Source organism: Lissotriton helveticus, chromosome 3_1 (assembly GCF_964261635.1).
Source record: "Lissotriton helveticus chromosome 3_1, aLisHel1.1, whole genome shotgun sequence".
NCBI lineage: Eukaryota > Metazoa > Chordata > Amphibia > Caudata > Salamandridae > Lissotriton > Lissotriton helveticus.
In genome coordinates, this window is record NC_136061.1 from 588,940,688 (window position 1) to 588,968,378 (window position 27,691).

The window sequence follows — 27,691 nt, forward strand, 5'->3', positions numbered from 1 at the left end:
GATGTTTCTAGCAGAAAAGGAGTTACAAATGGTAAGACTTAGTGGACTTCTTTGTGGTAGCATGGTATTTCAGGTTATTTATGTAGGACATTCTTTTCAAAATTCAGACTGATCAAAGCACTTAGGGCCATATGTATCACAATGTTCTTTTGCGATTCTCAAATAGCGTTTTTTGCGAATCGCTATTTGAGATTCGCAAAATGTTATGTATGTAGGATTTGCAAATAATTTTGCGAATCCTACATATTCCTTAAATGCGAATCGCAAATTGCGATTCACAATTAAGGAATACCTCCCCAATGAATGGGAAGACATTCTCAATTTGCGATTCTCAATTAGAGAATCGCAAATTGACAATACAATTTCAAGGGTGCCAGGGTGTCTAAAGGACACCCTGTTCCACCCCTGAAATGTGCATGTGTGCACATGTGGCACACATAGATGCCCTATGGCACGTTGAAAAATGCAAACAAGTGCTTTTTTCAAAGAAATCGCAAATTACCACCAACTTGAAGTTGGTGGTAATTTGTGATTCCTTAAGGCCAAATTGAACTTTTTCTGTGGTTCTTACATTGCATTTAAGGAATTGCAATTTGCGATTCCTTAAATGCAATCGCATTATAGGGATCCGCAAATTTTGCAATTACTTATTTTGCGAGGCAGTTTTTCTTTAATACATACCACAAAGCCCAATTTCGATGGCAAAGGCTGAAATTCTGCGAATTTCGGCGTTTGCAATCGCAATTTGGAATGATACATATGGCCCTTAGTGAATGTTTTCGCTTGCTGTGGGTCTTAGAGGGCAACAATCAGGATATCACATGAGTGAGATATTTCAGTCGTGTGATTTTATATTTAAGAGATTTGATAAATAAGGCAAAATATTATGTTCTCCTGTTTCCTGCTAATTTGCCTACTGAGGAGAGTCTTTCCATATATATTATCTTATCTTCATGCATGTGAGCGCTTGCTGCACCCCTAAAATCTTACACCTCAAAAGCACACCCAATAGTTGGGTGGAGCGGGAACTATGTTAACCTCACTTTTATGAAGCAATGTGTCCCAGATATACGGTACAAAAATAGAATTTCCAAATGCAGTCAGATTAAAAGTACCGACTCAGAAAGAGAGTTCTAGACCGGAAAGGTTTTGTACAAAAATTCAGAAGTACAATACAAGGTAATGGCTTAAAAAACTGCTGGGGTACAAAAGAATCAGCTGCCATAAAGGCCATCAATTCAAAATTATATAGAAGAGTGACAAATTCACAATAATACTAAGTCCCAAATACGCAGCAAAATCAGTAAGAAATCGGACAGCATCCCTAGTAGAACAGGAAAGGTCTCAAGCAGTCCCAAACATGAGAGTTTATGTGGGAAATTTCCCCATAGAAGACTATGAAAACTGCAGAATCTGAAAGAAACACGTGAGAAATACATTCCTTACCTTAAAATGACCCCAAGGCATCAGACTGGATCAGGAAAGTTTTTTGTCAGCAGTACCTCTGCACAGCAGAAGGTGGTGTAGTTCGGCTCTGCATTCGTCATTGGCGCTGTGTCGCCGAAATGACGTCGCAGTAGCTACTTAGACGCCGCCCTCACGCGCTGATGTGAGTTCTTTATTTTTCCGCGCCAGCCAGCGCAGATCCAGAGAGAGCGGTACCTCCATTCACTTTTGGACTGACTTTTTTCTCGACTTTTGTTGACTTCTTTTTTGAGTCCATCAACTCCTGGTGCACGCGGGATGCCCGGCTTCAAGGCATGCAGTTCCTGTAACCGACTGATGTTGGTGACGGATCCGCACCACGTGTTCCTCTTTTGCCTGGAGCGAGGACCATGACCCCAAGTCGTGCTCCGACTGCCGGTCAATGTCGCTGAAGGCTTTGTGGGAGCGGTCCCGAAAGCTGTTTGAGCACAGGCAGTCGGCTCCACACCGTTTAAGGTCCCGGTCGCAAAGGAGGTCGAACGACCGGTCGCGGAGCCATCACCATTCGTCCAAGTCATTGAAGTCTTCGCACTCAGGGACGAGTAAGTCAAAGCATAAGACGAAGTCGATGAAGCATTGTCGATCTTCGACTTCTCCTCGTCGGTCGTCCGACCTGATAAAAAATGCGGGTGGTGCCCCTCCCGCGGCTCCACATGCGGAACCCAAAGAGTCAACTCCACGTTTCCCTCACTTCCCGGGACCCGGAGCTACTCCCGCCCAGCTTCGTACGTTCTACGAGGCGATGCATCCCATCTTTGGGCATCCTGAACCCGCCGGCGTGACTTTGGGCCCAGCGGACTCGGTTGGGGGGCCTAGGCATTCTCTGCCGGTGGCTCTGGCCCGGCGCTGCAGGTCCCCTTTGGATCCAGGCCTGGATCCGGATCGGCGCCAGTTGACCTGATTACACCTCCACCGGCGCGGCTTTCTCCGGCACCACTACCGCATTCTACACCGGTCGGCCCCCCGGCCAGCATCGACACCGGCCTCCATCCTGATGTGGAACCGGAGCCTGACCAGCATTGCCCGACATCGGATCCAGCGTCGAGAGGGGTTTTTGTGCCCCTGTCCACTCCTGGCGTTCCTTTTCGGCCTGATTGGCACCCAGACGATGAGGAGAAGGACTGAGAGGGATCAGGTGACCCTCTGACTGACCAGTTGGACAGTGAACAGGACTGGAGAGAGGAGCTGGGGGATGCCAGTGTTCTGGACACCTCTCCTGACCGTGGCATGTTGTCTCCTCCTACCGTGGCTACGGAGGAGGGAGCATCATGCGCAGTGGTGTTGCGTAGGGCAGCTGAGGCTCTCAACCTCGAACTCCCTACAGTGACAGTCAGGACTAACTTCCTGACAGAGGTACTTCAGCCGGCTGCAAGCTCTTCAAAGCCTCTGCTTCCGTCCAATGAGGCCCTTACTGACATCCTTTTGGGTACCTGGTCCAGGCCCAACACGGGGGCTCCCGTGGATAGGATGATTGCCCAATGCCACCGCCCGGCTCCGGGCAACCCCACTTTCCTTTCCCAACACCCCACCCCTGAGAGCTTGGTGGTCCAAGCCTCTACTTCCAAAAGCCCATTCCCTACTGCTCCACCAGAAAGGGAATCCAAGAAGATGGATAATCTTGGAAGAAGATTTCCTCTTCAGCCAGCTTGGGAGTGTGGTCGGTAAACACTGCATGTCTATTGGACCGTTATTCCCACTCTGTGGGAGACTCAGTTTCTCAGGTGTTGCCTCAGTGTCTGGAGGACGCCCGGACAGTGCTCTCCCTGGCTATTTCCACCAGGAGGGATGCGGCCAAGTTTACCATCCTTTGTGGGCTGGATACTGCCGACTCTCTGGGTAGGACAATTTCTACATCGGTAGCTCTTCAAACTTATGCGTGGATGAGATCGACTGGCTTTTTGGGAGATGTCGAGAATACTCTCATGGGCATGCCCTTTGATGGCCTTTGCCTTTTCAGCGACAAAGCGGATAACGCTTTAGAGCATTTCAAGGACTCAGGAGCTTCGGCCAAGTCCTTGGGCCTCTCCAACCGCCCAGCGCAGTCTGCTTTTTGCCCCTTTCATGGCTATGAAAGGGGTACCCCGCTACGTCCCGCCCAGAGCCACAACCAGCAGCAAGTTACCCAACGTTCGCGCAGCCGGGAACGTGGAAACAACCGTCATGGTTCCACCAACCCCCCTCTGCAGCAGCCTCCAAACCTTCCTAGTCTAACATTTCAGGACCATCAAACACCAGTGGGATTTGCCATCACCTACCCCACTGGCGCACCATCACGTCGGACAGGTGGGTTTTGCAGATAGTCCGAAGAGGCTAATCCCTCCCCTTCGAGGCTACCCTTCCAGCCATGCCACCGCAATACCACCGTATGTCGGAGGATCATCTGGCCCTTCTCCAGCAGGAAGTTATGGCTCTCTTGGCCAAGGGAGCCATTAAGCATGTTCCTGTCCCAGAAGTAGGTCGTTGTTATTCCCTCTTCTTTCTGGTTCCCAAGAAGGACATGTGCCTGCGTCCGATCTTGGAGCTCAGGAACGTCAACCGCTTCCTCCGGGAGAAGAAGTTCGAGATGTTGCTCTGGTGTAGTCTACCCTCAACCCGCAAGACTGGATAATAGCGTTGGACTTGCAGAAAGCCTATTTTCACATCCCATCCTGCCGACCCACAGGCATTACCTGAGGTTCACGGTAGGCCACAAGCATTTTCAGTTTACCGTGCTTCCCTTTAGCCTTACCAGCGCCTCTTGGGTGTTCACGAAAGGGATGGCGGTGGTCGCAGCTCATCTGCGCAGATTAGGGGTTTCGGGGCCAGATGTAGGTAGCCAAATACCGGTCGGTAACGGCCGAATTCGGCCGTTACCGACCGGTATTTGGCTTTTGAGATGTAGGTGGGTCAGAATTTACAGAATCGGTATATTTACCGATTCGGTAAATTTACCACTTCGGTATTTTACCGAATCGGTAAATATACCGATTCTGTAAATCCATATGTAGGTGGGACTCTTCAGAGTCCCAAAGGCCCTACAAATTTGGTATTTTAACACCCAATCCAATTGGGTGTTAAAATACCGAATTCAGGTGTGCATGCACATGTGTGCATGCACACCTAGCCATGTGACAGACAGACATGCCCTTAGGGCATGTCTGTGTGCCACATGGCGCACATGCCTATTTTTGGGGTGCCAGAGGGTGTCAAAGTGACACCCCCTGCACCCTTGCTGGAATCGGTATTTACCGATTCTGTAATTACAGAATCGGTATTGCCCACATTGATTCCTATGGGCTTCACAGCTCATAGGAATCAATAGGAAATACCGATTCGGTATTTCCAGATTCGGTAAATACCGAATCTTAACGATTCGGTATTTCCACATCTGGAAATACCTACATCTCCCCCCTTTATATTTACCACTTCTTAAATACCGAATCGGTAAAATTCGGTATTTAAGAAGTGGTAAATCAATCCTACCTACATCTGGCCCTCAGTCTTCCCCTATCTTGACGACTGGTTGTTGAAGGCAGGCTCGCCCCAAGCAGTTGTCTCTCACCTCCAGACTAGGGCAGATCTCCTGCATTCGCTGGGGTTCTCCATCAATGTGCCGAAGTCACACCTGAGTCCCTCTCAGAAGCTCCTCTTCATCAGAGCAGTTCTGGGCATGACGCGGTTTCGGGTCTATCGTCCAGGTTATTCGGGCTATGATTCCGTTCTTTCAGCCTCAATCCCGGGTTTAGGCCAGACTGACCCTGAGGCTGCTGGTCGATCAAGCCAGGTGCCATATACGGGCTCTGCAGTGGGACCTGAAGTGGCAGTGGGCGCAGCATTAGGGGAATTTGTCCGATTGCGTTCAGATCTCGGAGGGCACTGCACGACAACTGCAGTGGTGGCTCACGAACCTGGATTGGGTCAGTGGCAGATCCCTCTCCCTTCCCCAGTGGTGACGGACGAATCCCTTCTAGGATAGGGTGGCCACATGGGAGAGGCGGAGATCAGAGTGCTCTGGTCTCCAGCGGAGTCCAGGCTCCATATCAACCTTCTGGAGCTCCGGGCAATCCGTCTTGCACTCAAGGCATTCCTTCCTCTGTCTGGGGAAGAGTAGTGCAGGTGCTTATGGACAGCACCACCGCCATGTGGTACTGCAACAAGTGGGGCAGGGAGGGGTCATGGACCCTATGTCAGGAGGCCCTCCGCTTCTGGACATGGCTGGAACATCAGGGCATATCCCTAGTGGTCCAACACCTGGCGGGTTCACTGAACGCCAGGGCCGACGAACTCAGCCTGCAGGTGCATGATGGATCACGAATGGCGTCTTCACTCGGAGGTGGTGCAAGGTCTCTTTCAACAGTGGGGAGAGCATTGGTTAGATCTATTCACCAAGAGAACGTGCAATGTCAGCTATTCTGCGCATTGGAATTTTAAGTCGGCACTCGCTCGGCTACGCTTTTCGACGCGAGGGGAGTTGCGGTCTGTTGTACTACTTTCTGCCTATACCACTTCTGCCCAGAGTGCTGAAGAAGATCAGGATCGACTGGGCCGAAGTCATTCTTTTGGCTCTGGATTGGGCACCAAGAGTCTGGTATCGGGAGGTGCGGGACATGGCCATCAATCCTCCGACCTGTCTGCCTCTTCGGGAGGATCTTCTGTCGCAGCAACAGGGGACAGTCCCCCACCTGAACCTGTCCAGCCTCCACCTCCTGGCATGAAGATTGAGCGGCGGCAGTTGACGTCATTCGACCTGTCTCCCGAAGGCTGAGATGTAATCTTGGCAGCCAGGCGTCCCTCCAATAAAACGATATACACCTGTCGGTGGAACACTTTTGTGGCATGGTGCACAGCAAAGGCTATGGATCTCCTTTCTGCCCCTGTTTCTGAGGTCCTCTTGTTCCTCCTTTCTTTGGCCCAGCAGGGCTATGCTCTGGGAAATATCAAGGGCTATCTCTCGGCCATCTCTGCCTTCCTTCGGCTTCCAGAGCAGCCTACTCTTTTCTAGTCCCCTGTGGTAGAACGTTTCTTGCAAGGCATAACTCATCTCTTTCCTCCTATTCGCTTCATTATGCCTCAGTGGGACTTGAACCTGGTTTTAACTTTTTAATGTGTGCTCCCTTTGAGCCTCTTCACAACTGTCCTTTGAGGCTTCAAACTCTCAAAACTGCATTCCTGGTAGCCACCACGTCTGCCAGACGAGTGAGTGCCCTCCAGTCGCTTGTCCATTCTTCATGCCTAACGTTGTCACTGCCTTTCACATCAGGCAGACCATCACTTTGCCACTCCACCTTCTGGACCCAAAACTTGTGCTTCCCTTTTATCTAGATCGCGCCAAACAGTTCCGGGTGGATGACCCGTACACAAGCGGACTATCTCCAATGGGTCGTTTTGTGTATCAAAACTTGCTATTCTTTGGCAAAGAAGGAGACCCCAGTAGGGCTGTGTGCCCATTCCACCAGGGCGACGGCAGCAACTACTGCTCTGCGAAGAGGTGTTCCTCTGAATGATATCTGTCAGGCAGCTATGTGGGCTTCGTTGCACCCTTTTACGAAACACTACTGCCTTGATGGTCAAGTCCAGAGAAATGGCTTCTTCGTCCGTGCTGTTCTCCAGGACTTCCTGGTGTGATGTTGGTTCGCAGACCCACCTCCGGATTTGGTATTGCTCGGGTATCTATTATAAGGTAAGGAATCTATAACTAACGCTTTTTACTTTCAGATGAACAAGTTACTTACCTTCGGTAACGATATGACTGTAAGAAACATTAGTTAGTTATAGATTCCTTACCGCCCCACCCATCCTCCCCGTTCTGCGAACTGATTTCTAGGGTTAAGGCTATCCTTTCAGGGTTTTGTGCACCAGTGGCCAGTCTCTTGAATGGCTTTGCATTTCTGATGCGGAAAGTTGTGTACAGAACTGATGTCAGCGAGCAAGGGCGGCATTTAATTAGCGATACAAGGCAATGATGAATGCGGAGCCGACGACCGACTGACACCACCTTCGACCCGCAGAGGTACTGCTGAAGAAAAACTTTCCGGATCCAGTGTGACGCCTGGGGGTAAATCTAAGGTCAGAAATCTGTAAATAACTAATGTTTCTTTTAGATATATTGTTACTGGAATTAAGTAACTTGTTCTTCACTGTAGTTTGAGCAAAGAAATGCATATTCAACAAATCAGAATACAGACCTAAAAATCGTCGTATAGCCCTACCACCTAAGCACTAACCCAGTACATGAATATTGATTGCTCTGTTCTAACCTAATATTTTCCGGGCGTGCCAGAACACATTAGACACATAAACAACAGTGAACCATTGTGATTGAATGTAATACTGTGCAAGCAGAAGGTCCTTGGACTTTGCATCCTAGATGCCTTTGAATCCTAGTTGAGGCCTAGTAAGCCTAAACCAAGAAAACACAGATTTCTTTTAAATTATCATTTTCGGCCACATCATTTCATACAATGTATAAAACAAAACAAAACAACCAAACCAGCAGGCAAAAGTCAGCAAACATTACAATAGTGTGACGACATATTGGGCAGGTTGCATGATGCAGTACCGTTATAGACATAGGGATGCATACCTTAGGAAAAAACATCCTTACAGAGCAGTAGTTTTGAAAATGTTAGGATGAGTTTGCAGAAAGCCCGTGAGAGGGGACCAATAATCTCTTGCCTTTGACCCCAAAGGTAACTCTTCCTCCTAAGTATTTAATGTATCTTTACAATAAATCATGTCCTTTAGCCAGATTTTACTGCTTGGAGGGAGTCTACTGTTTCAGCAGATAGAGATCCGTCTTTTCGCCAATAACAAGGCTATAGTGCAGAACTTATTTTCGCTTTTCAGTGGCACGTAGCTGCTTCACAATCCCCAGAAGATAGGTTTGTATCGTACATTCTACTGCACTTGTCAACATATCGCTCTACATACCTACTACTTCCCCCAATACAATCCCACCGTTTCACAGTGCCATGCCAAGTGAATGAAATCGGCCTTATTATACCCACATCTTTTGCATTTAGCATCATCGCGTAAACCACATTTTAACGGTTTTAAGGGAGTATGATATGTTTGGTGCAAATACCTGTAATGCATTATTCTCAGGTTGCCATTTGGAGTCAGCATTTCCGTAAGCGCACAGCTAGCTTGCCAGTCAGCCTCATCCAGTGGCGGGTGCAGACACGTGTTCCAGCACATCCCATCTTTATCAGTATCCCCTGCCATGTCCTTTTGCATTGACCTATACAGCCGAAAGACTAAGTGGGCATTACTCTGATTAGCAATAACCATTTGCAGCACTGACAAGGTCGGCGGCTCGGCTGGGAAGTCGGGACATATCTGTGTTAGATCTGGGGGTCTCTAGTTGGCAATGGTATTCACCTTTGTCCAAATAGGGATCCTTACTTCTAAGTCAGGATAAGGGGATTACACTCCTAAATAACCCCTGCTCACCCCCTTGGTAGCTTGGCACGAGCAGACAGGCTTATCTCAGAGGCAGTGTGTTAAAGATTTGTGAATATACACGGCAATACAGTGAAAACACTACAGATGGACACAACACAGGTTTTATAAAAATAAGTATTCTTTATGTAGACTTAAACACGACCACAAACGATAAAAATCCACAAATACTACACTTAAGATTGCTTTAAAGATGATAAAAGTTGCTTAGTTCAACTTGATGATAAATGCGACAAAGTTCTCAACAAAATACCTGGATGCAAAGTAAATAAAAGGCTCGCAAAAGGGGAGATGCGTCGGTTCCGTAATCCAGGGGAAATGATGCGTCGTACCTCAATGCTTGCGTAGAGTAGGGGATGTGTCGTGATCCTTAACGGTGCGGAGGTGATGCGTAGATTCTCAGCCTGAAGGTCTGTTGCGGTGTGAAGATGGCGCCTTGATGCGATGCGATGATCCAGTTGCGATGCGAGAAGATGGCTCCCTTAATGGGACGATGCGATGACGCTGCAATGACGATGCGTAGGCGCCCTGATAGCCTAGCGACGACTCTGTACTTTGGAGCCGCGACAGGCCCTGCGACACGCTTCTCCGGTGATGCGATGGCGATTCTCTCAATGGCGTCACGCTTCTCCGGTAATGCGACAGCAGGCAGCTTCGATGAACACATGCTTTCCAGGAGATGCAACGAAGGCTCGCTTCGCCGGCAATGCAGCGATTTCAGCTGCGGCGGAAACAAGCTTCCTCTCAATACGTCGCGCTTCCAGCTCCCAGCGACACGCAAAAAAGTCTGAAGATAGAATTCCCAGCAAAGAAATTCAAAGGGGAGCTGGAGATGAAGTCTTTTGTCCCTGAGACTTCAGCAGGAGGCCAGCACAGTTCAAGCCCTTGGAGAATATTCTGAAGATGATGAAAGTCCTTAAAAAGTTCCTTCTCCTTTCCTTGGCAATGAAGCAACCACTGCAGGGCAAGCCAGCAAACAGCACACTAGCAGAGGGGCAGTCAAACTCCTGCTGCTTTCTTGGTTCTTCTCTTTGACAAATTGTTTCTTGTTCCCGAAGTGATCTAAAGCTCTTGGGACTGGGTCCCAATATTTATACCCCAACATCCTTTGTTCTCTGAAGGCAGAGAGGCCTCTGCCTAGTCCAAACCAGTTCCTGAGCACTTTGTTTACATGACTCTCTCCTTCCTTTCACTGTGCAGGGCAGATACATCAGCCACCCCACAGGAGGTGGGGCCAGCACAGGGGAGGGAAGGCGCAGCTCTGGAGCACTTTGTTGACAAGATTCCCTCTCTCCTTTCACAGTTCAGGGCAGAGACATCAGACAAGCCACAGGAGGTGGAGCCAGCATTGTAGAGGGAAGGCCCACCCCTATTCGGGTCCCAGGTGCAACTCCTCCCTCCCATCTAGATGCAGATTCACCACTGGGCTGCCCCAGCCTGTCTCCTGGAATCCCCCGGCCCTGTCACTCACAAACCCAGACAAGGAATACACAACCTAGCAGAGGCAGGCCTGGACAGTTAGGCAAGAAAATACCTACTTTCTAAAAGTGGTATTTTCAAACACAGAATATTAAAACCAGCTTTACTAAAAGATGTATTTTATTATTCTGAGTACAGGCATACTAAATTCAAATTTCTACCATGTTACCTGAGACAGTTAGGATTATAAGAATGTAATAATCTAACTGCCCATTCTAGCCTATAGAGAACAGGTAGCATTCAATAGTGAAAAACGAAAATCAATCAATCAATCATGCCATTTGTATAGCGCACTACTCACCCGGGAGGGTCTCAAGGCACTTGGGGGGAGGGGTATGCTACTGCTCGAACAGCCAGGTCTTGAGTTGTTTCCTGAAGGCGAGATGGTCCTGGGTCAGCCGAAGGTGGATGGGGAGGGAGTTTCAAATCTTGGCAGCCAGGTAAGAGAAGGATCTTCCTCCGGCGGTGGCTCTTCGGATGCGTGGTACGGCTGCGAGGGCGAGGCTGGTAGACCGTAGCTGGTGGGTGGGCGTGTAGAAGGTCAGGTGGTCGTTGAGGTACTTGGGGCCCAGGTCGTGGAGAGACTTGTGTGCGTGGGTGAGGAGCCGGAACGTGATCCTCTTGTCGACGGGGAGCCAGTGCAGGTTCCTCAGGTGGCTGGAGATGTGGCTGCGTCGGGGGACATCCAGGATGAGTCGGGCGGAGGCGTTCTGGATGCGCTGGAGTATTTTCTGTAGCTTGGCTGTGGTTGCGGCGTAGAGGGCGTTTCCGTAGTCCAGTCGGCTGGTGACGAGTGCCTGGGTGACAGTCTTCCTGGTCTCGGTCGGGATCCAGCGGAAGATCTTGCGAAGCATACGCAGGGTGTTGAAGCATGATGAGGAGACAGCGTTGACTTGTCTGGTCATCGAGAGGGAGGGGTCCAGGATGAAGCCCAGGTTGCGTGCGTGGTCGGTTGGCTTGGGTGCGGTGCCCAGGGCTGGGGGCCACCAGGAGTCGTCCCAGGTGGAGGGCGAAGATCCCAGGATGAGGACTTCCGTCTTGTCCGAGTTCAGTTTCAGGCGGCTGTCCTTCATCCACTCGGCGACGTCTTTCATCCCTTCGTGTAGGCAGGTTCTGGCGGTGTCGGGGTCTCTGGTGAGGGAGAGGATCAGCTGGGTGTCGTCGGCGTAAGAGATGATGTTGAGGTTGTGCTGGCGTGCGATGGCTGCGAGAGGTTTTATGTAGATGTTGAAGAGGGTGGGGCTGAGTGAAGATCCTTGCGGGACGCCGCAGATGACTTCGGTGGCCTCGGAGCGAAATGGGGGGAGGCGGACTCTTTGTGTTCTTCCGGCGAGGAACGAGATGATCCACTCCAGTGCCTTCTCTTGGATACCGATGTTGCTGAGGCTCTGGACTAGGGTGCGGTGGCAGACCGTGTTGAACGCAGCGGAGAGGTCCAGGAGGATGAGGGCCACTGTTTCCCCCTTGTCGAGCAGGGTCCGGATGTCGTCGGTGGCTGCGATGAGGGCGGTCTCGGTGCTGTGGTTGGCTCTGAAGCCAGACTGCGAGGGGTCGAGGGATCCGTTCGTCTCGAGGAAGGCGGTCAGCTGTCTGTTGACAATCTTCTCAATGACTTTAGCAGGAAAAGGGAGGAGCGAGATGGGGCGGAAGTTTTTGAGATCGATGGGGTCCGCTGTACGTTTCTTCAGGAGGGCGCTGATCTCGGCGTGCTTCCAGCTCTCCGGGAAGGTGGCGGTGTTGAAGGAGGCGTTAATGATGTTCCGGAGTTGGGGTGCGATGGTGGAGTCGGCCTTGTTGAAGACGTGGTGTGGGCAGGGGTCGGTCGGTGATCTGGAGTGGATGATGTTATTTGATATTTGATATTTGAGGGGTATTTGTAGAGCGCAACGTTCGCTCCGGAGGGAGCATCTTGGCGCTAAGAAACCTAAATGAACCAGGCCAGGGGGTTAGATGGAAGCTTTGGAGTACTCGTCCGGAAGATTAAAAATCCATGTTTTTAGAAGCTTTCTAAAGGGCTTTTCCTGGGTTTGTTGTCTGAGATTTTTAGGGAGTTTGTTCCAGGCTTTAGATGCAAGGAAGCTGAGGGTTTTCTCACCCTTCGTTTTCAGGTTGTATTTAGGGAGAAGGATGAGGTTGTCATTGGTTGAGCGAAGGTGACGGCTGGGCGTGTAATGGGGAAAACGCCTGGTGAGGTATTTGGGGCCTGTCTTGTTATAGGCGCGGAAGGCTATAATCAGGATTTTAAAAAGAATCCTTTTGTGAAGGGGGAGCCAGTGGAGTGAGTGAAGCGCTGCAGAGATGGAGGATCTGCGGGGTAAGCCCAGGACAAGGCGGGCAGCTGTGTGAAGTACACTCTGCAATTTAAGGAGGGTGCTCTTTTTGACTCCTGCAAGCAAGCCATTGCTTGCAGTTCATCGTGCGGGCTGTGTCTTCGGTGGTCACCGTGGTCCAGCTGCGAAGGGTGGCGGTGGGGGGCGTTGGTTCGACGGTTGGGTGCGTGGGTGGGGCGCCGAAGCTGTTGTGGATGTCGGCGATCTTGCGGTGGAAGAACGAGGCGAGGGAGTCGCAGAGGTCTTGTGACGGAGTGATGTCGTTGGTGCCGGTGCTGGGGTTGGAGAACTCCTTGACGATAGTGAAGAGCTCTTTGCTGTCGTGGGCGTTGTTGTCCAGTCGTTCCTTCAGGGATTTCTTCTTGGTGGTGCGGATGAGCTGGTGGTGCTTGCGGGTAGTGTGTTTGAGGGCGGTCATGTTGTCGGTGGTCCGGTCGAGGAGCCAGGCTTTCTCGAGGGTGCGGCAGGTCTTCTTGGAGTCCTTGAGGTCGTCGGTGAACCAGGATGCCTTCTTGCTTCCGGGTCTGCTGGGAGGGTTCTTTAGTGGTGCGAGGTCATCGGCGCAGGCGGTCAGCCACTGTGTGAAGTTGCGGGCTGCTTCGTTGGGGTCCGTTGTGTTGGCGGGTGGGCTCTGGCTGAGGGAGGTGGTGAGCTGGTCTGCGGTGATCTTGCTCCAATTCCTGTGAGGTACCTGTTGCGCGTGGTGGTGGGTCGTGGATCTTTTGAAGCTGAAGTGGACGCAGCTGTGGTCGGTCCAGTGGAGTCCGGTGGCGTGGCTGAAGCTGATGTACTTGCTGGAAGAGAAGACGGGATCAAGCGTGTTGCCGGCGTAGTGGGTGGGGGTGTTGACCAGTTGCTTGAGTCCGAGGTTGGCGAGGTTTTCCAGCAGGGCGGTGGTGTTGCGGTCCTTGTTGTTCTCCAGGTGGAAGTTGAGGTCCCCGAAGAGGATGTAGTTGGTGGAGGGGAGGGCGTGCGGGCTGATGAAGTCTGTGATGTCTTCGCTGAATTGTGTGCATGGTCTCGGGGGTCTGTAGACGAGGGTGCCTCTGAGGGTCGTCTTAGGGTTGGTGTGAATCTGGAAGTGGAGATGTTCGGCTGCGGCGAAGGAGTCGTTGGCGTCGGTCGTGATGCGGATGGTGTTCCTGTGGACGATGGCGATGCCACCTCCAGTCTGGTTGATGCGGTCCCTCCTGATGATCTTGTACCCGTCCGGGATGGCGATGGCGATGTCGGGTGCAGAGGAGGCGTTCATCCAGGTTTCCGTGAGGAAGGCGACGTCCGGTGATGTAGCGTCGAGGAGGTTCCAGAGTTCCACGGCGTGTCTGTGGACGGAGCGGGTGTTGATCAGGATGCACTTGTGGTGGTTGCTGCTGGTGTTTGTCTTGGCGGGTGCGGGGCAGGTTCGGAGGCAGGTGAACTTGCAGGTGCAGCAGGTGAAGGGTCCGTGGGTGCGTCTCGGGATGGCTCGGCAGCAGGCGTGGGTCCGGCCGGCATTGAGTGCTTTGAGAGTGGCGGTGTCGTAGGTTAGTCGGGTCGTCTTGCCTCAGGCGGGGAGGGCCAGGGGTCCTGGCGCTGGGCGCGGGCCAGGCACGGACGGGCGCAGACGGGCTTACCTTTGGCGCACCTTCGGCGCTCAATCGGTGCTCCTGCTGCGCGCGTCCGCTGCGCGGTCGCTCTGGGGGCGTCATAAGTAAGGAGCCAGGAGGGAGGAGCAGCTGGGTGACGGGAGCGGGGCGGCGAATGGAATCACAGAGGGGCGGGGCCGCAGGGAGGCAGCGGCGGGAAATTCCAAGAAGCAGCGGGCAGCTGGAAATTCCCAGGAGCAGCGGGAAATTCCCAGGAGCAGCGGGAAATTCCCAGGAGCAGCGGGCAGCGAGCGAAGGAATCTGCAGGCAGGAGGCGGCAAAGGCAGGCAGGAGCGGCAGCAGTGAGTGGGGCGGCCAAGCCCTGTGGAGGGCTGAGTCAAATGGCTGTAATTCACTATTAGGACATGCTACACACACCAGATCATGTCCTACCTAATACTTACAATGCACCCTGCCCTTGGGCCTATCAAAGGGGTGTCTAACATGAAGCAAAGGGAAGGTTTAGGGACTGGCAAGTGGGTGGACTTGCCAAGTCGACATGGCAGTACTAGACTGCACACAGGCCTTGCAATGGCAGGCCTGAGACACACTTTACAAGCTGCTTCTGTGGGTGGCACAACCAGTGCTGCAAGCGCACCAGCAGCATTTGATTTACAAGCCCTGTGCACACATGGTGCACTGTAATAGGGGCTGACAGGTAAATCAAATAACCCCAATCATGGAATCACCAATTAGTACATCAATTTAACATATGGAGCACTTGCACTGTGGCTCTGAATAGCAGTGGCACAGTGCCCAATGCATATAACCAGCAAAAGCATATCAAAACAGAGGAGGCAATCCATCAAAATGGAAGGGAGACTCACACTAATGATGCCAGGTCTAACAATCTGCTTTAGGGAGCCTCTCAGTCTATGAAAGGCAAACGTAAATAGCAGTGTCTGGTACAGAAACACACTTTTAATGGGCCACATCAATATCTTCCAACGGCAATAGTATCATATCACTGCATTTAAGAAAGTGAGAAAAGGCAATGAGAGCATAAAGATGTCCTATACCTTACACTGCCTAGCCATCTAACAGCGGATTTTGTTCAAGGTGATTTTCATTATTCCTGAGAGGTTTATCGCACTGACTCCTGTCTATGGATATTTTATTACTTATGCTCTCTCTAGTTTTCTAAGCACCATTTCTCTGTGCTCCATCACAATAGCGCTTAATGCCATGGACGCTTATTGTTTGTAGACCAAGGAGCTGTACTTTTGACTTCACTGTCTCATTTACCCTCCAGAAGACTACCACTCACTTAGTTTCCATAAGGTTTTCAGCACGTATTTTTTCTGATTAGGTTAAGATGTCTTTGTGTCTTATAGTTTACTCCGCTGTCAGCACCAAGCAGCCTTATGGTATAATTCTGCTCAATAAGTGGCTTTATTGAATAAATCAGTGAACGTGCCTTGGTTTGAATCTTAAGCTGGGCTGTTGGTTGCAGAAAGATATTCTTTATGTATAGACCCCCAAAATGAGGTTCATCAGTAGCAAGTCTGTATTCCTAAATCGGAATTGGTAAAGCTGGAACCTAAGTCCTTCAGTGCGCATGGCAACAGATAGGCATGTATTTCAGGAAAGTTGTGGAGAGGCACTGGCTTCACTCAAAAAACGGTTTGGATGAACATCTGTAAAATGTGAAATTGTTATGATTGACAACATGTATTACCACTCATTGTTAACGCACAGTAGAAAAGGTACATTTCTCATAATATGTAGCACCAAGTAGCCTGCTGAAGGACTGCAGTTGACCCTGGCAACTTTGACTCCATTGGTTAGGGGATGCCCAGGAGTCATTCCCACCTACTAGCTCATGCCAGCAATAATTGTGGCACCTCTAGGCACCCACTTATAAACACTTTCTGGACCTGCAGAAGAACAGAAGAGGACTGGACCTGTTGTCTGTGACCTGGGAGGAGCCCTGATGGACTGGACCTGCTCCCGCTTATTCCCAGGACAAAAATAGTGGACGTCAATGTCAAAAAGGCTGGCCTTGTGTTCAAGCTAAAGGATACAACAGCTATCTTTTCCTGGAAGTACCCATCTGACCAGTAGCACTTGGACCTGAACTGGAACCAGCTGTTGGCATCACCTGTGAGTCTCTAAGTGCCTCCCCTAAGGTCCTGGGGAGCTGTAGTAGTGTACTACAGTTATGGATTGGGACTTGAAGGACTAAAGTCAGAAGGTAAAATCTTTGACCAGCAAAAGCCTGGTTGATGTACTTGACCTGCTTTCCATCGCTGTCACGCGCAAATTACACTTCAGTCCCGGCAACCATTGACTACCATTCGCAATTTGTACTTCTTAGTGCTATGCTTACTTAAAAAAAAAAAAAATTAAAGTCTACGGGGCCTCCACTTATATTATTTTCATTTTGTTTATTCAATTTTTCTCATATTTTGGTTTGGGATTTATATAGCTTTGCATTTTGACTTAATTACTGTTTTGCTGCTGCCTAAATACCTTACACATTGCCTTAAGTTAAGCCTGCCTTCTCTGTTAGGGGTTGAGCTCTGGTTAAAAATTGAGGGTTCATCCTTACAAGGTCTGTGATTATTCCTTGGAATGGGTAGTCACCCACCCCAAATAATAATCCAATTTCTTACAGTAAACATTTAGAAAATTTTGCAATTTTTTATATGACTGATACAAAATATGTTTTTTGCAGTAAACTATTAATCACAACTCAATAATGTAGCTCTTTAGGGTGGTGGACCTGAAGCTGATATCTGTGTGTAACTTGAAGCCAACATTTGTAAATCCCTTCATGCCTATCTCAGACTTTCAGACTTCGGAGTCAATAAAATTGGTACCATTAGGTTAGCCGACAGTACTGTGTTAGTCTGAACAAGGCAAAGCTATATATGAACAAGCAACATGTAAAATGCAAGTTATTTTATTTATGAGAATTAGACAAATGCAAATGAGCTTCATGGGATTGTGAATCAATGAGAAAAATATAACCTGCCCAGCAAAGTTGTGTGGAAAGCGCATCCTTTTTTCTCAACTGAATCTCTCAATTATCTATGTTAAAATAATTGTAGGACGCTAGAGCCCCCTCACGCCCACGCCACGGTGGCCTGAATCTTTCCTTCATGGTATTATCATCTCCCGGGGTCAGGCCCCCCAAAGCAAATACTCCTGGCTACGGGCCTGGACCGCTGTGTCTGTGCGTTGTGTAGATGGCAAAAGGAAATGTATTTTTTCTATTCCGATAGTATGCAAACGGCACATATTATAGCAGTGTTGAGCATTCGTTGACCTTAGCAACTGAAACTATAAAAAAGGTGGACATTTAAATGAGGAAAGAACAGTGCTGTATAGAAGAAACAATTGAGGAGTGTGTGAAGAAATGGACAATAGAGGGTTCGTGCACCTGCTTTAGTCAGGAGCGCTGTCTGACCATTTTGTGTTTCCTGAAAAATTGCCTTTTCAGAGGATAACCATTCTTCACACACATTTAAGAAAGCAAAGGTAATACAAATCAGGAAGTGTAAAATGAGCGACACGGAACACAATGTTTCATTATCTATTTTATCCTCTTGGCACTTCAATATATTGAGGTATTTCATTTTCCTGTGTTTTTCAGATTTTTGTTATGGAAATGAAGATCTGGCCTTCTCTATCAGTGAAAGCATCAAGCTGTGTGTGACGGTGGTGGCATATGCCCCAGAATCGTTCAGAAGGTAAAATGTATTCAACTGTGAAATTCAATGAATCCTCTAATTGATCATTTTTGCCCAGCTCACAGACACTGAGGAAGAAGACAATGCAGGGGACAGACATCATCAAAGACAAGCAAAAGGAGTTGAAGTACAAATGGGCTATCAGACAAGGCATAAATATTTACTATACCGCTATATTTAGCTCCCCGGCTACTATACAGGCGGAATACTCTGGCTGCAGCTCATGTATGGGAGCAATTTTGGAAAGTAAAGTTAATACAGTTTTAAAGAGGATTCCTCTTCTGCGGTACTTTTATTGTAACGCTAGACCGTGGATATTTCTTACATGCTGTGTGGGTTTCTCTACACCTTTTTACATATTTTCCAAACCAAGGTTTTCTCTGTGGCCACGAGCAGATGCTATTCTCCACTTATGCTTTAATGACCGGCATCAAAAGATGTAACTTATGCCTGTCTCAATACTAGGACATTGATGCACAAAGTTTATGTTTGCACCGCAGCACTAACTTCTCACCACAGTAAGCCACAAATTAACATCCCCTAGAACACTTAGGAAGAACTCCTGATTTATTTTTTTCATGGAACCTGTAGGAAAATGCTTATTTTTGTATGATGACCCCCAAAGCTTTGGATTGATGCTGCCTGTTTTTCGTCTCTGAGAGTGCCCTGAGGCCTGCTATCCGAACCTCAGTACCTGTGCCCTGACATTAAAATGTGTATGTTTGATTGGCTTATACCCAGTTGGCATAGGCTAACTTACTTGTAAGTTTCTAGTATATGATACTCAGGGAACCAGAGCTTGTAAGTTGGAGGGTCAACACAGTGTCCGCAGCAGTGATTGTGCCACCCTTGGCGTGACAGAGGTAAAATAGGTCTACTAGCCTTTTAAGCATAAAAATTACAGTTGCGGGTTTTTACTTTTGTAACATGTAAAACGTGTTCCACTTTATAAAACACACCACCCCAAGGCAGGCATAGTGAACCCTAAGGCAGGGTGGTGTACTTTATAAAGTGGAACACGTTTTACATGTTCCAACAGTAAAAACCCGCAACTGTACTTTTTACTGCTTAAAAGGCTAGTAGCACCATTGGTGAGTGCTCAGTGGTAGACTGCCACCACAGTCATGTTGACTTTTGTTTGGGACTACTACAGGCGATACTGTTAGGTATCAAACAACTCATTACATTAAATCAAACTTGATTCCCAAGTCGAAATGAATATAGTGTGCAACTTTTTTTGCCCTAAATCCCCTGTGCCCGCTCATTGTTGCACACATGCTTTTTCCCTGAGACAGCTCTCTGGAGGAACATGCAAATGAATCCGAGGAAAGAAGGCCATAGAAGCCTACACAGGAGAGAGGTGTTACGTCTTGCTGGCAGGAAGCCACATGAATGTTATTGCAAAAGTCGAGCTTCAAAGGTGACCTTTGAAGAGCAAATAGGGAACCCTTAGGATAGGGGCTGAGTAGGAATGTAGGATCTGCTTTCAAGGTTACCCCCACTTTTTGCTGGTGTCAGTATGTTTTTTAGACCAGTCTGGCTGGGATCCTGCTAATCCGGACCCTAGTCACTGTGCTTCCACCCTAAATTGACCATGGTAAGTACTGTGTACATGCACAATTGGCCACTCAAACTGTGACTGCCATTGCAGCCTGTGTGAGTTACACCTTACACCTCTCACAACAGATACAAGTTTCCTTGCATCTGAAGTCACTATACTTAAAGCCTATAAGTCACCCCTATGGCAGGACTTTCAGTCCTAAAGGCAGGGTGCTTGGTAACAAGTATGAGGGTGACCTTGCATGAGCAGGACACCCCTACAAACCCCGGAGTCAATTTACCAGGCTTTGTAAATGCTGCCAGCCATTTTGATACATATAGTGGACATCCCTCATTACACGATGCCTAACTGTGTAGTGGCTGTGCATTTTTGATAGCAAACATGTTGGAATCATACCTGTTCTCTCTGCAATTTTGAGGCCAGTATCCCTTGTCAAAACCGTTTGGATCAAATCCCTGTGCACCGCATCAACTTGCCGTTAGCAAGGCTAGCTGGCTTTGCACTCCAGAGTTCTTGGGGCTACAAGAAGCTCCAGTCTCCAGCATCTCTTCCTGCCAAGTACTTCGTCTTGACCCCATCCTCTGCACCGTGGGCCTATCTTCTTGGTTAGTTGCTTGAGGTCCTCTTGCGACTCATGTACCTTTGGCCTTTGGGTCCTCTCGAGGGTTTTCTTTTGCTCCAGTGGGCTCCCTGGCTTGCTCTGAGCCCCCTGCTTGTGGTGAGTCACTTGGACGTCCTGGTCCCAATTTTGCTCCTTCTTCACTTTCCACGCCTGTTGCCGCTGCCAAGGCTTGTTTGTGCTCCCATCGGACACCGACCCCTTGATTCTCGAATTCCAACATGGCACAGCTCATGCATGGCTCCTGGTCTTCTTCAGCGTCGCCTGGTCCTCACAACTGCAGCAACAAGATCACTGTCATCACTTCTGAACCATCTGACATCGGTGCACATAGCTCTCCTGTGCCTTCTGGTCACCTCCGAGTGACATAGACTCTGTCGCCTCTGCTTACAGGTTCTTCACTTAAAGAATCAACCCTTGGATTCCACTGGCTATTGCACAGACTTCTCTAGCTGCATCTTTCCTGAAGTCATCCATTGTGGTCTATGGCAGTTTCCAACGTCACTTCGCACCTATGCACCCAGCTTCCCTGGTATAGGTTTCCTAGGGCTAGATGTAGGTAATTCGTATCTACCGATTCATAAATACCGAATTTTACCGATTCGGTATTTATGAATCGGTAAATATGAAGGGGGGAGATGTAGCTAATTTTAGAAATTGAAATACCGAATCGGTAACATTCGGTATTTACCGAATGTTGCAAGGGTGCAGGGGGTGTCACTTTGACACCCTCTAGCACCCCGAATTCAGGCACGTGTGACATGTGGCACACAGACATGCCCTAAGGGCATGTCTGTCTGTCACATGGCATAGGTGTGCATGCACACATGTGCATGCACACCTGGATTCGGTATTTTACCACCCAATTGGATTGGGTGGTAAAATACCGAATCTGTAAGGCCTTTGGGACTCAGAAGAGTCCCACCTACATCTGCAAGTTACCGAATCGGTAAAAATACCGATTCGGTATTTTACCGATTCGGTAAATTTACCGAATCGGTAAAATAGGGCCCCTACATCACAAATACCCATTTACCGGTCGGTAAATGGCCACCTACATCTGGCCCTCAGTTCTTGGGGTATCCATGGGTGGGGTGACTCTCCACCCCTCTGTCTTCCACTGGGTTTTTTCAGGGTCCACTGGGAAGGGTCCTTCTTCAAAACTGCAACTGTGGCTTTCCAGTTGACTTGTTTTTAGCATACAGCTGTGTTTCCACTCTGCGCATAGCTTACCTTGTTTGGGTCATTGTGTCCTCAGCATTTTTGAGGCTCCTGTTCCAAGTCCCTACTTCGGTGGCAGTTTGCATTCCACTTTTCTAGCATATGGTTTTATCTTCCCATGGAGACCACTGTATTTCATGCTTACTTACCGTATTGCAATTGAAATATTATTGTGTATTTGTGTTTATGTCTTTGGGTAGGAGATATACCAATGTGTTAGTGAGTGTTGTATAATAAATAGACATATTTTTGTATATACATGTTGTGGTTCTTTTTCGTTTAACCTACACTACATGATTAACCTTGGAAGACAGGGTTTTTAACACTCTTTCAAGACAAGCCTGAAGGCTGTTCTCCCAGCTACCACTTTGAGAGCTTTCAAAGGTTACCAAAGACCACTTAAATCACCATAGGAGTTGCCTGGATTAGTGCAAGGTGCTTCACTTAAATACGTGTGCACCATATACTAAACCATCCTCCTACAGGCTGCCCTATTGTTGAGGTAGATAGGCTGGCACTCGTTGAAGGGGAAACCAGTTGCCAAGTTAGTTTTCCAGGGACTTGTAATCCCCTTGGTAGCCACATCTTTCGGTTGGGATAGGGAGCTCTGGATGCTGAAAGAAATGTTCTGCCATGTTAGAAGTGGGTAGAATGATGAATCCTGTTAAAACTAGATGTCACACATTGCAGGAAGTGATCATCAGGAGAAAGGGAACCTTGTACCACATAAGCTACCAACCGCATCCTACCCGTAGGGCATTTTCTGAGTGTAAATAGGATACCCCTGGCATCCAGAACTCAGATGTCAATGGATTGGAGAAGAGAACTGAAAAAGGACTTCCCTGCTGCACCAACAAACTGGCACAGAGATGCTGCACCCTCGTTGATTGCACCTGCTGAACTTGGTGCCTAGCAAAAGATAAAGGACGGTGCCTGCTGCATACTGCTATTGGAGAATTTTTCTCCTGAGCCTATTTGAAGCAAGAGACTCCAAGGGTCAGGCTGGCCTCCTGTTCGCAGCGCAGGGCCACAAAAGCTGAAGGAGCATGCTGGGTCAAGTTGGTAGCCCATGTCCTCACGACGTTGTTTCTCTTCACAATGCAGCACCAGAGAACACGTCCCGATTCTCAAAGTTGCACCCAAGTCTGCTGGACAAGAGAGAGTGGTCTGAGTGCAGCTAGGTCACTGAACTTCTGCCAAGACTGAGAGGACTAGGAGGTACGCCGACTCCTGTGGCAAGGACCACCTCACCGAGTTTGTGGACCGGGGAGTAGCCACAGGAATGCCACTTACTCTCTTTTATAGTAGTGTGGTCGAGCAGTTAGGCTCATCAGTGGGCTGTGTTAAGAATTTGTTGTACACACTCAGGCAAGAAATGATTACACACACTCAATGACGTAGTACAAGACAAATTGTTTGTAAAAATATTAATTTTTGTATGTTAATTACTTTGAACCAAAGATACTTTTTTGCAGTAAAATACGTTTTGTAAAATCACAGGGCCCGATTCACAAAGGCAATCTGAGACAAAAGTCTAACTTAACGACTGTGGTATTCACAGAGGTCATTTACGAGTTATATATTTGCGTCCGCAGTCAGGCTGGAATCTCCGGCTTCGGCCATACTCTCTGCACCCGCACTGTACTCTCTGTCTTGGGCTGTAGTAAAGTTGGATGTAAGTGTCTAGGTGGTCGGTGTACGGCAGGTGTACCAACAAGCCTTGGTAGCCTCAAATGACGAGGAAAGCAAAAAGATGCTGTTGTGGAAACCAGCACCAAGTGCAGGAGAGTCAGAGTAGACCCTGTGCAAGCTCAGTAGCCCACTGAAGCTAGAAAAGACCCTCAGGAGGACCCACATGCCAAAAGCACTGGATTGGCAAGAGGACCTCAAGCATATCATCAAATTCGGAGGCCCACGAAGCAGGAGATGCAGGGATGCAGGGATGCAGGTGCATGGGATCATACTTCCAACACTGGAATCTGTGTTGGGCTATGATTCCAACATGTTTGATGCCAAAGGTGACTGGTTTTGATGCAGCCACTGTATAGCTAGACCTCTCAAATTGACTGATGTGCAGTATATGTTTTAAAATGGCTGACCACGCTTACAAAGACTGTAGAATAAACACCGGGGTTTGTAGGGGTGCCCAGCACCCTGCCCTCGAGACGCAATAGGGATGACATAGGTTTTAAGAGTAGTGACCCCGGATATAGGGAAACTTATATTTGTCGTGAGAGGTGCAAGCACCAACTCTCACAGGCTGCAATGGCAGGACTGTAGTCACACTTTAAGTGGGCTCCCATGGGTGTCACAATACATGCTGTAGCACATGGGAGACCCTTGGCGTACCTATGTTCTGGGTGCCTCAGTACCATATGCTAGGGACATACAAGTTTCACCAGTAGCCAATTGTGGATGTACAGGTGTACCTACCATGGTCAATCTAGGGAGAAAGCACAGTGATTGGGGTCCTGATTAGCAGGATCCCAGTCAGAATAATTCAAGAACACAGACACCTGGCAAAAAGTGGGGATATAACCAATCAAAAAGAGCTAGCTATTAATTAGGAACTCATGTAGTGTGTGTCAGAGAGAAAAACACATTTGCACCCGCACCATACTCTCTGTCTTGGGCTGTAGATAAAGTCGGATGTAATGGTGAATGGTGAGTTTAAAAAGGAGTCTTACAGAGTATGTTAAACCTCCTATGTGATGCGCACGATAAGGCGCAGCATATGCAAGAGGATGGTTTCCTCTAGTTTAGTACTCTCGTTTTGAAAGATTCTTTCTCCAAGAGGCCCCGGATGGGTTACAGCCTTCTGTCACACTTTCATCCAGCTCAGAAACCCACAGCTCAACCTACTTGGTCTTCACAGGACTCCCTCATCGACGGAGTCCCATACTCTTGCATATACCGTGCCTTAGGGTGCGTGTCACATAGGAACTTTAACACACTCAGTAAAACTCCTTTTTAAAGTCACCATTCACATATAGGTCCTGATGAAAGCCAGAGTTAACACAAGGACTGGCTGAAACATGTTGACCACACTGGATGTGAGAGTCCATAGTGTTCTCTATACACATCCGCAGCCTTGCTTTTAATACTGCCAAGGGCCCGCTATTAAAATACCATTGTGGACTTTGAGACCCTTAGGTCAGTTTTTAAAGTTACATCCTTAAACCATCACTGCACACTCACCTAAAACTATCAGCTCCGCTGTAAACATACGTCGCAGCACACCCGAGGCACGCTCGATGCCCTGGGTAGGGCCCGATGATGAAGCATGCCACTAACTAGGTTGGTGGGTGGGGGCTTTCATAAAAACAAATGTGTTTTTTCTCTCTGACTCCTTAATGAAGAACGATCGCACTCCGTTTTAAAGAAACGGTGAACTGAAATAAATGCAAGGTAGGTAGGGGCTATTTGGTAATTCCTCCTGAGTAAAAGGAAGGTTGAATCAGTACAGTAGTGTTGTCCCAGAAGTGGAAAACGTCCCCAAATGCACTCAAGAATTTAATTTCAAAAACACTTCATTGACAGTTTTTTAAAAAAGTTCCTTTAACTAAAGTTTTATTCAAATTTTCTTGAATTCTTCAGTCTCTCATAATGTTATTTACACATGAATAACTTTTTCTCACAAATGTAAAGCCCTTGCCCAATGCATTTCGGGCACTAGCCCTTCATCAGGGGCTCTGTGTTCTGCCAAAAAAGAACATACACAGCATTGTAACAAAAAATAAACAACATTTAGATGAACATCACATCTTAAAAGCATTTTCAAAAGGGTTTATTTGAGTGAACAAGCCTTATTTCCCAAAGTGTACCATTCTGGAAAACCAGTTGAAGTGTCCAGGTGGAGTGCGTGCCACTCGAAAGTAGAAACAGCGATGTTACTTAACGGTGAATCAAGAAGGGTGAAAATGTGCAATCGCGATGAACATGAAAGCAGAAAATGAACAAGAAGTAAACTAGTGCCAAGTATCGTATTAATACCATGCCGCCGAGGTGTACATGAGTATCGCAAAGATAATGTAGACACAAGTCCGTACCTTTAACATGCGAGTATAGTGCATCCGTACTCAAAACCGAATTGCATTATGCATTATTATGCATTATTTACTTTATTTTACATTATTTTTTTAGCATTAAAAAACGATATTTTTAACAACGATATTTTTTTTCTCAATATTATTGTACTTACCATGATATAGATAGGATGTCGATATTCTTGACGTCAATATTTATGTCACAATATGTTTGTACCTCAATATTGTGGTAGTCAATATTTTGTCAGTGATTCGTCGGCTGTGTCCCCTGCCAATGTCAACCCCGGCCTCCACTTTGAGGTAGACACGGAGCCAGACGACGCCGGATCCGCTGCCGACGGGTTCTTTTGTGCCCCTGTTCTACCCTGGCTCTTTGAGACCAGATTGGTAGCCAGAGGAGGGTGAGGAGGACTGGGAGGAGTATGGGACCCATTGACCGACCAGTTAGTTTTTGTACAAGACTGGAGAGAGGAACTGGGGAAAGCCAGTGGTCTGGATGCCTCACCAGACTTTGGCATGTTGTCTCCTCCTACCGTGGCAAAGGAGGAGGGAGTGTCATATGCAGTGGTGTAGTGTAGGGCGGCCAAGGCTCTCCACCTCAAGCTACCTACGGTGGCAGTCAGGACTACCCTCCTGACAGAGATGCTTCAACTGGCGGCGAGCTCTTCTGAGCCCCTGCTGCCATTTAATGAAGCCCTAATGGACATCCTTTTGGGCACCTGGTCCAGTCCCAACACAGGGGCTCCTGTGGATAGGGTGATTGCTCGACACCACCGCCCAGCCCTGGGCGACCCCACTTTCCTCTCTCAATACCCCACTCCTGAGAGCTTGGTTGTCCAAGCCTCCACCTTTAAGGGCGCATTCCCTACCGCTCCACCGGACAGGGAATCTAAAACGCTAAATCATCTTGGGAAGAAGATGTTTTCTTCCTCCAGCTTGGGACTGTGGTCTGTAAACACTGCATGTCTGTTGGGCCATTATACCCACTCTGTGTGGGACATGGTTGCGCAAGTGCCTCCTCAGTGCCCGGAGGAGGCCCGGGCCGTACTCTATCGAGCAGTTACCGAAGGAAGAGACCCAGCGAAGTTTACCATCCGCTGTGGGCTGGATACCGCTGATTCACTGGGCTGGACAATTTCCAGGTCAGTAGCACTTCAAAGCTATGCCTGGTTGAGGTTGACTGTTTTTTCTGGGGATGTCAAATCCACTCTTATGGACATGCCCTTTGATGGCCGTTGCCTTTTTGGGGACAAGGCAGACAATGCGCTGTAGCGCTTTAAGGACTCTTAGGTTACGGCCAGGTCCTTGGGCCTCTCCACCACCCGCCCTGCACATTCTGCCTTTCGCCCTTTCTTGGCTACGGAAGGGGGCCCCACCATGTCCCGCCCAGAGCCACAGGCCGGCGCAAACTGTTCATCCTCTGTGCGGCCGGGGATGTTGGAACCAGCGCCGTGGTTCTGGGACTAGCGGGCGGGCCAGTACACCGAAGCCCCCTCTGCAGCAGCCTCCAATCCCTCCTAGGCCGACCTTTCAGGGCCATAAAACGCCAGCGGGCGGCAGGATTCGCCATCATCTCCCTCACTGGCACACCATCACGTCGGACAAGTGGGTTTTGCAGATAGTCCGAAGGGGCTACTCCCTCCCCTTTGAGACTACCCCTCCATCCTCAGGACCATCGCATGTTGGTGGATCATCTGGCCCTTCTCCAACAGGAACTTTCATCACTCTTGGCCACAGGAAGGCATTGAGCGCATTCCTTTCCCAGAAGTAGGTCGTGGTTGCTATACCTGCTACTTTCGGGTGCCCAAGAAGGACAAAGGCTTGCGTCCTATCTTGGATCTCAGGAACGTCAACCGTTTCCACTGGAAGGGGAAGTTCAAAATGTTGACGTTCGCTCAGGTCTTGTCTGCCCTTGACCCTGGAGACTGGATGGTAGCGTAGCACTTGCAGGACGCTTACTTTCACCTCCCCTCGTGTTGGCCCACCGGCGTTACCTGCAGTTCACGGTAGTCCACGAGCACTTTCAGTTTCCTGTGCACCGCCTTTGGCCTTGCCAGCGCCCCTCGGGTGTTCACGAAAGTTATGGCGGTTATCGCAGCTCATCTGCGCAGATCAGGTGTTCCAGTCTTCTCCTATCTTGACGATTGACTGTTGAAGACAGGCTCGCCCCAGGCATTCGCCTCCAACCTC

At 48.8% G+C, this 27,691-nt stretch overlaps 1 protein-coding gene across 1 annotated transcript in view; it reads left to right on the forward strand.

Moving 5' to 3' along the window:
- The window catches only part of UNC80 (unc-80 subunit of NALCN channel complex), a 2,761,828-nt gene that overhangs the window by 1,922,332 nt on the left and 811,805 nt on the right, over positions 1–27,691 (forward strand). Inside the window, exon 46 of the mRNA XM_078680564.1 lies at positions 17,958–18,054. Coding sequence (XP_078536690.1) covers positions 17,958–18,054 — 97 coding nt within the window. The remainder of the gene's footprint in view (positions 1–17,957; positions 18,055–27,691) is intronic.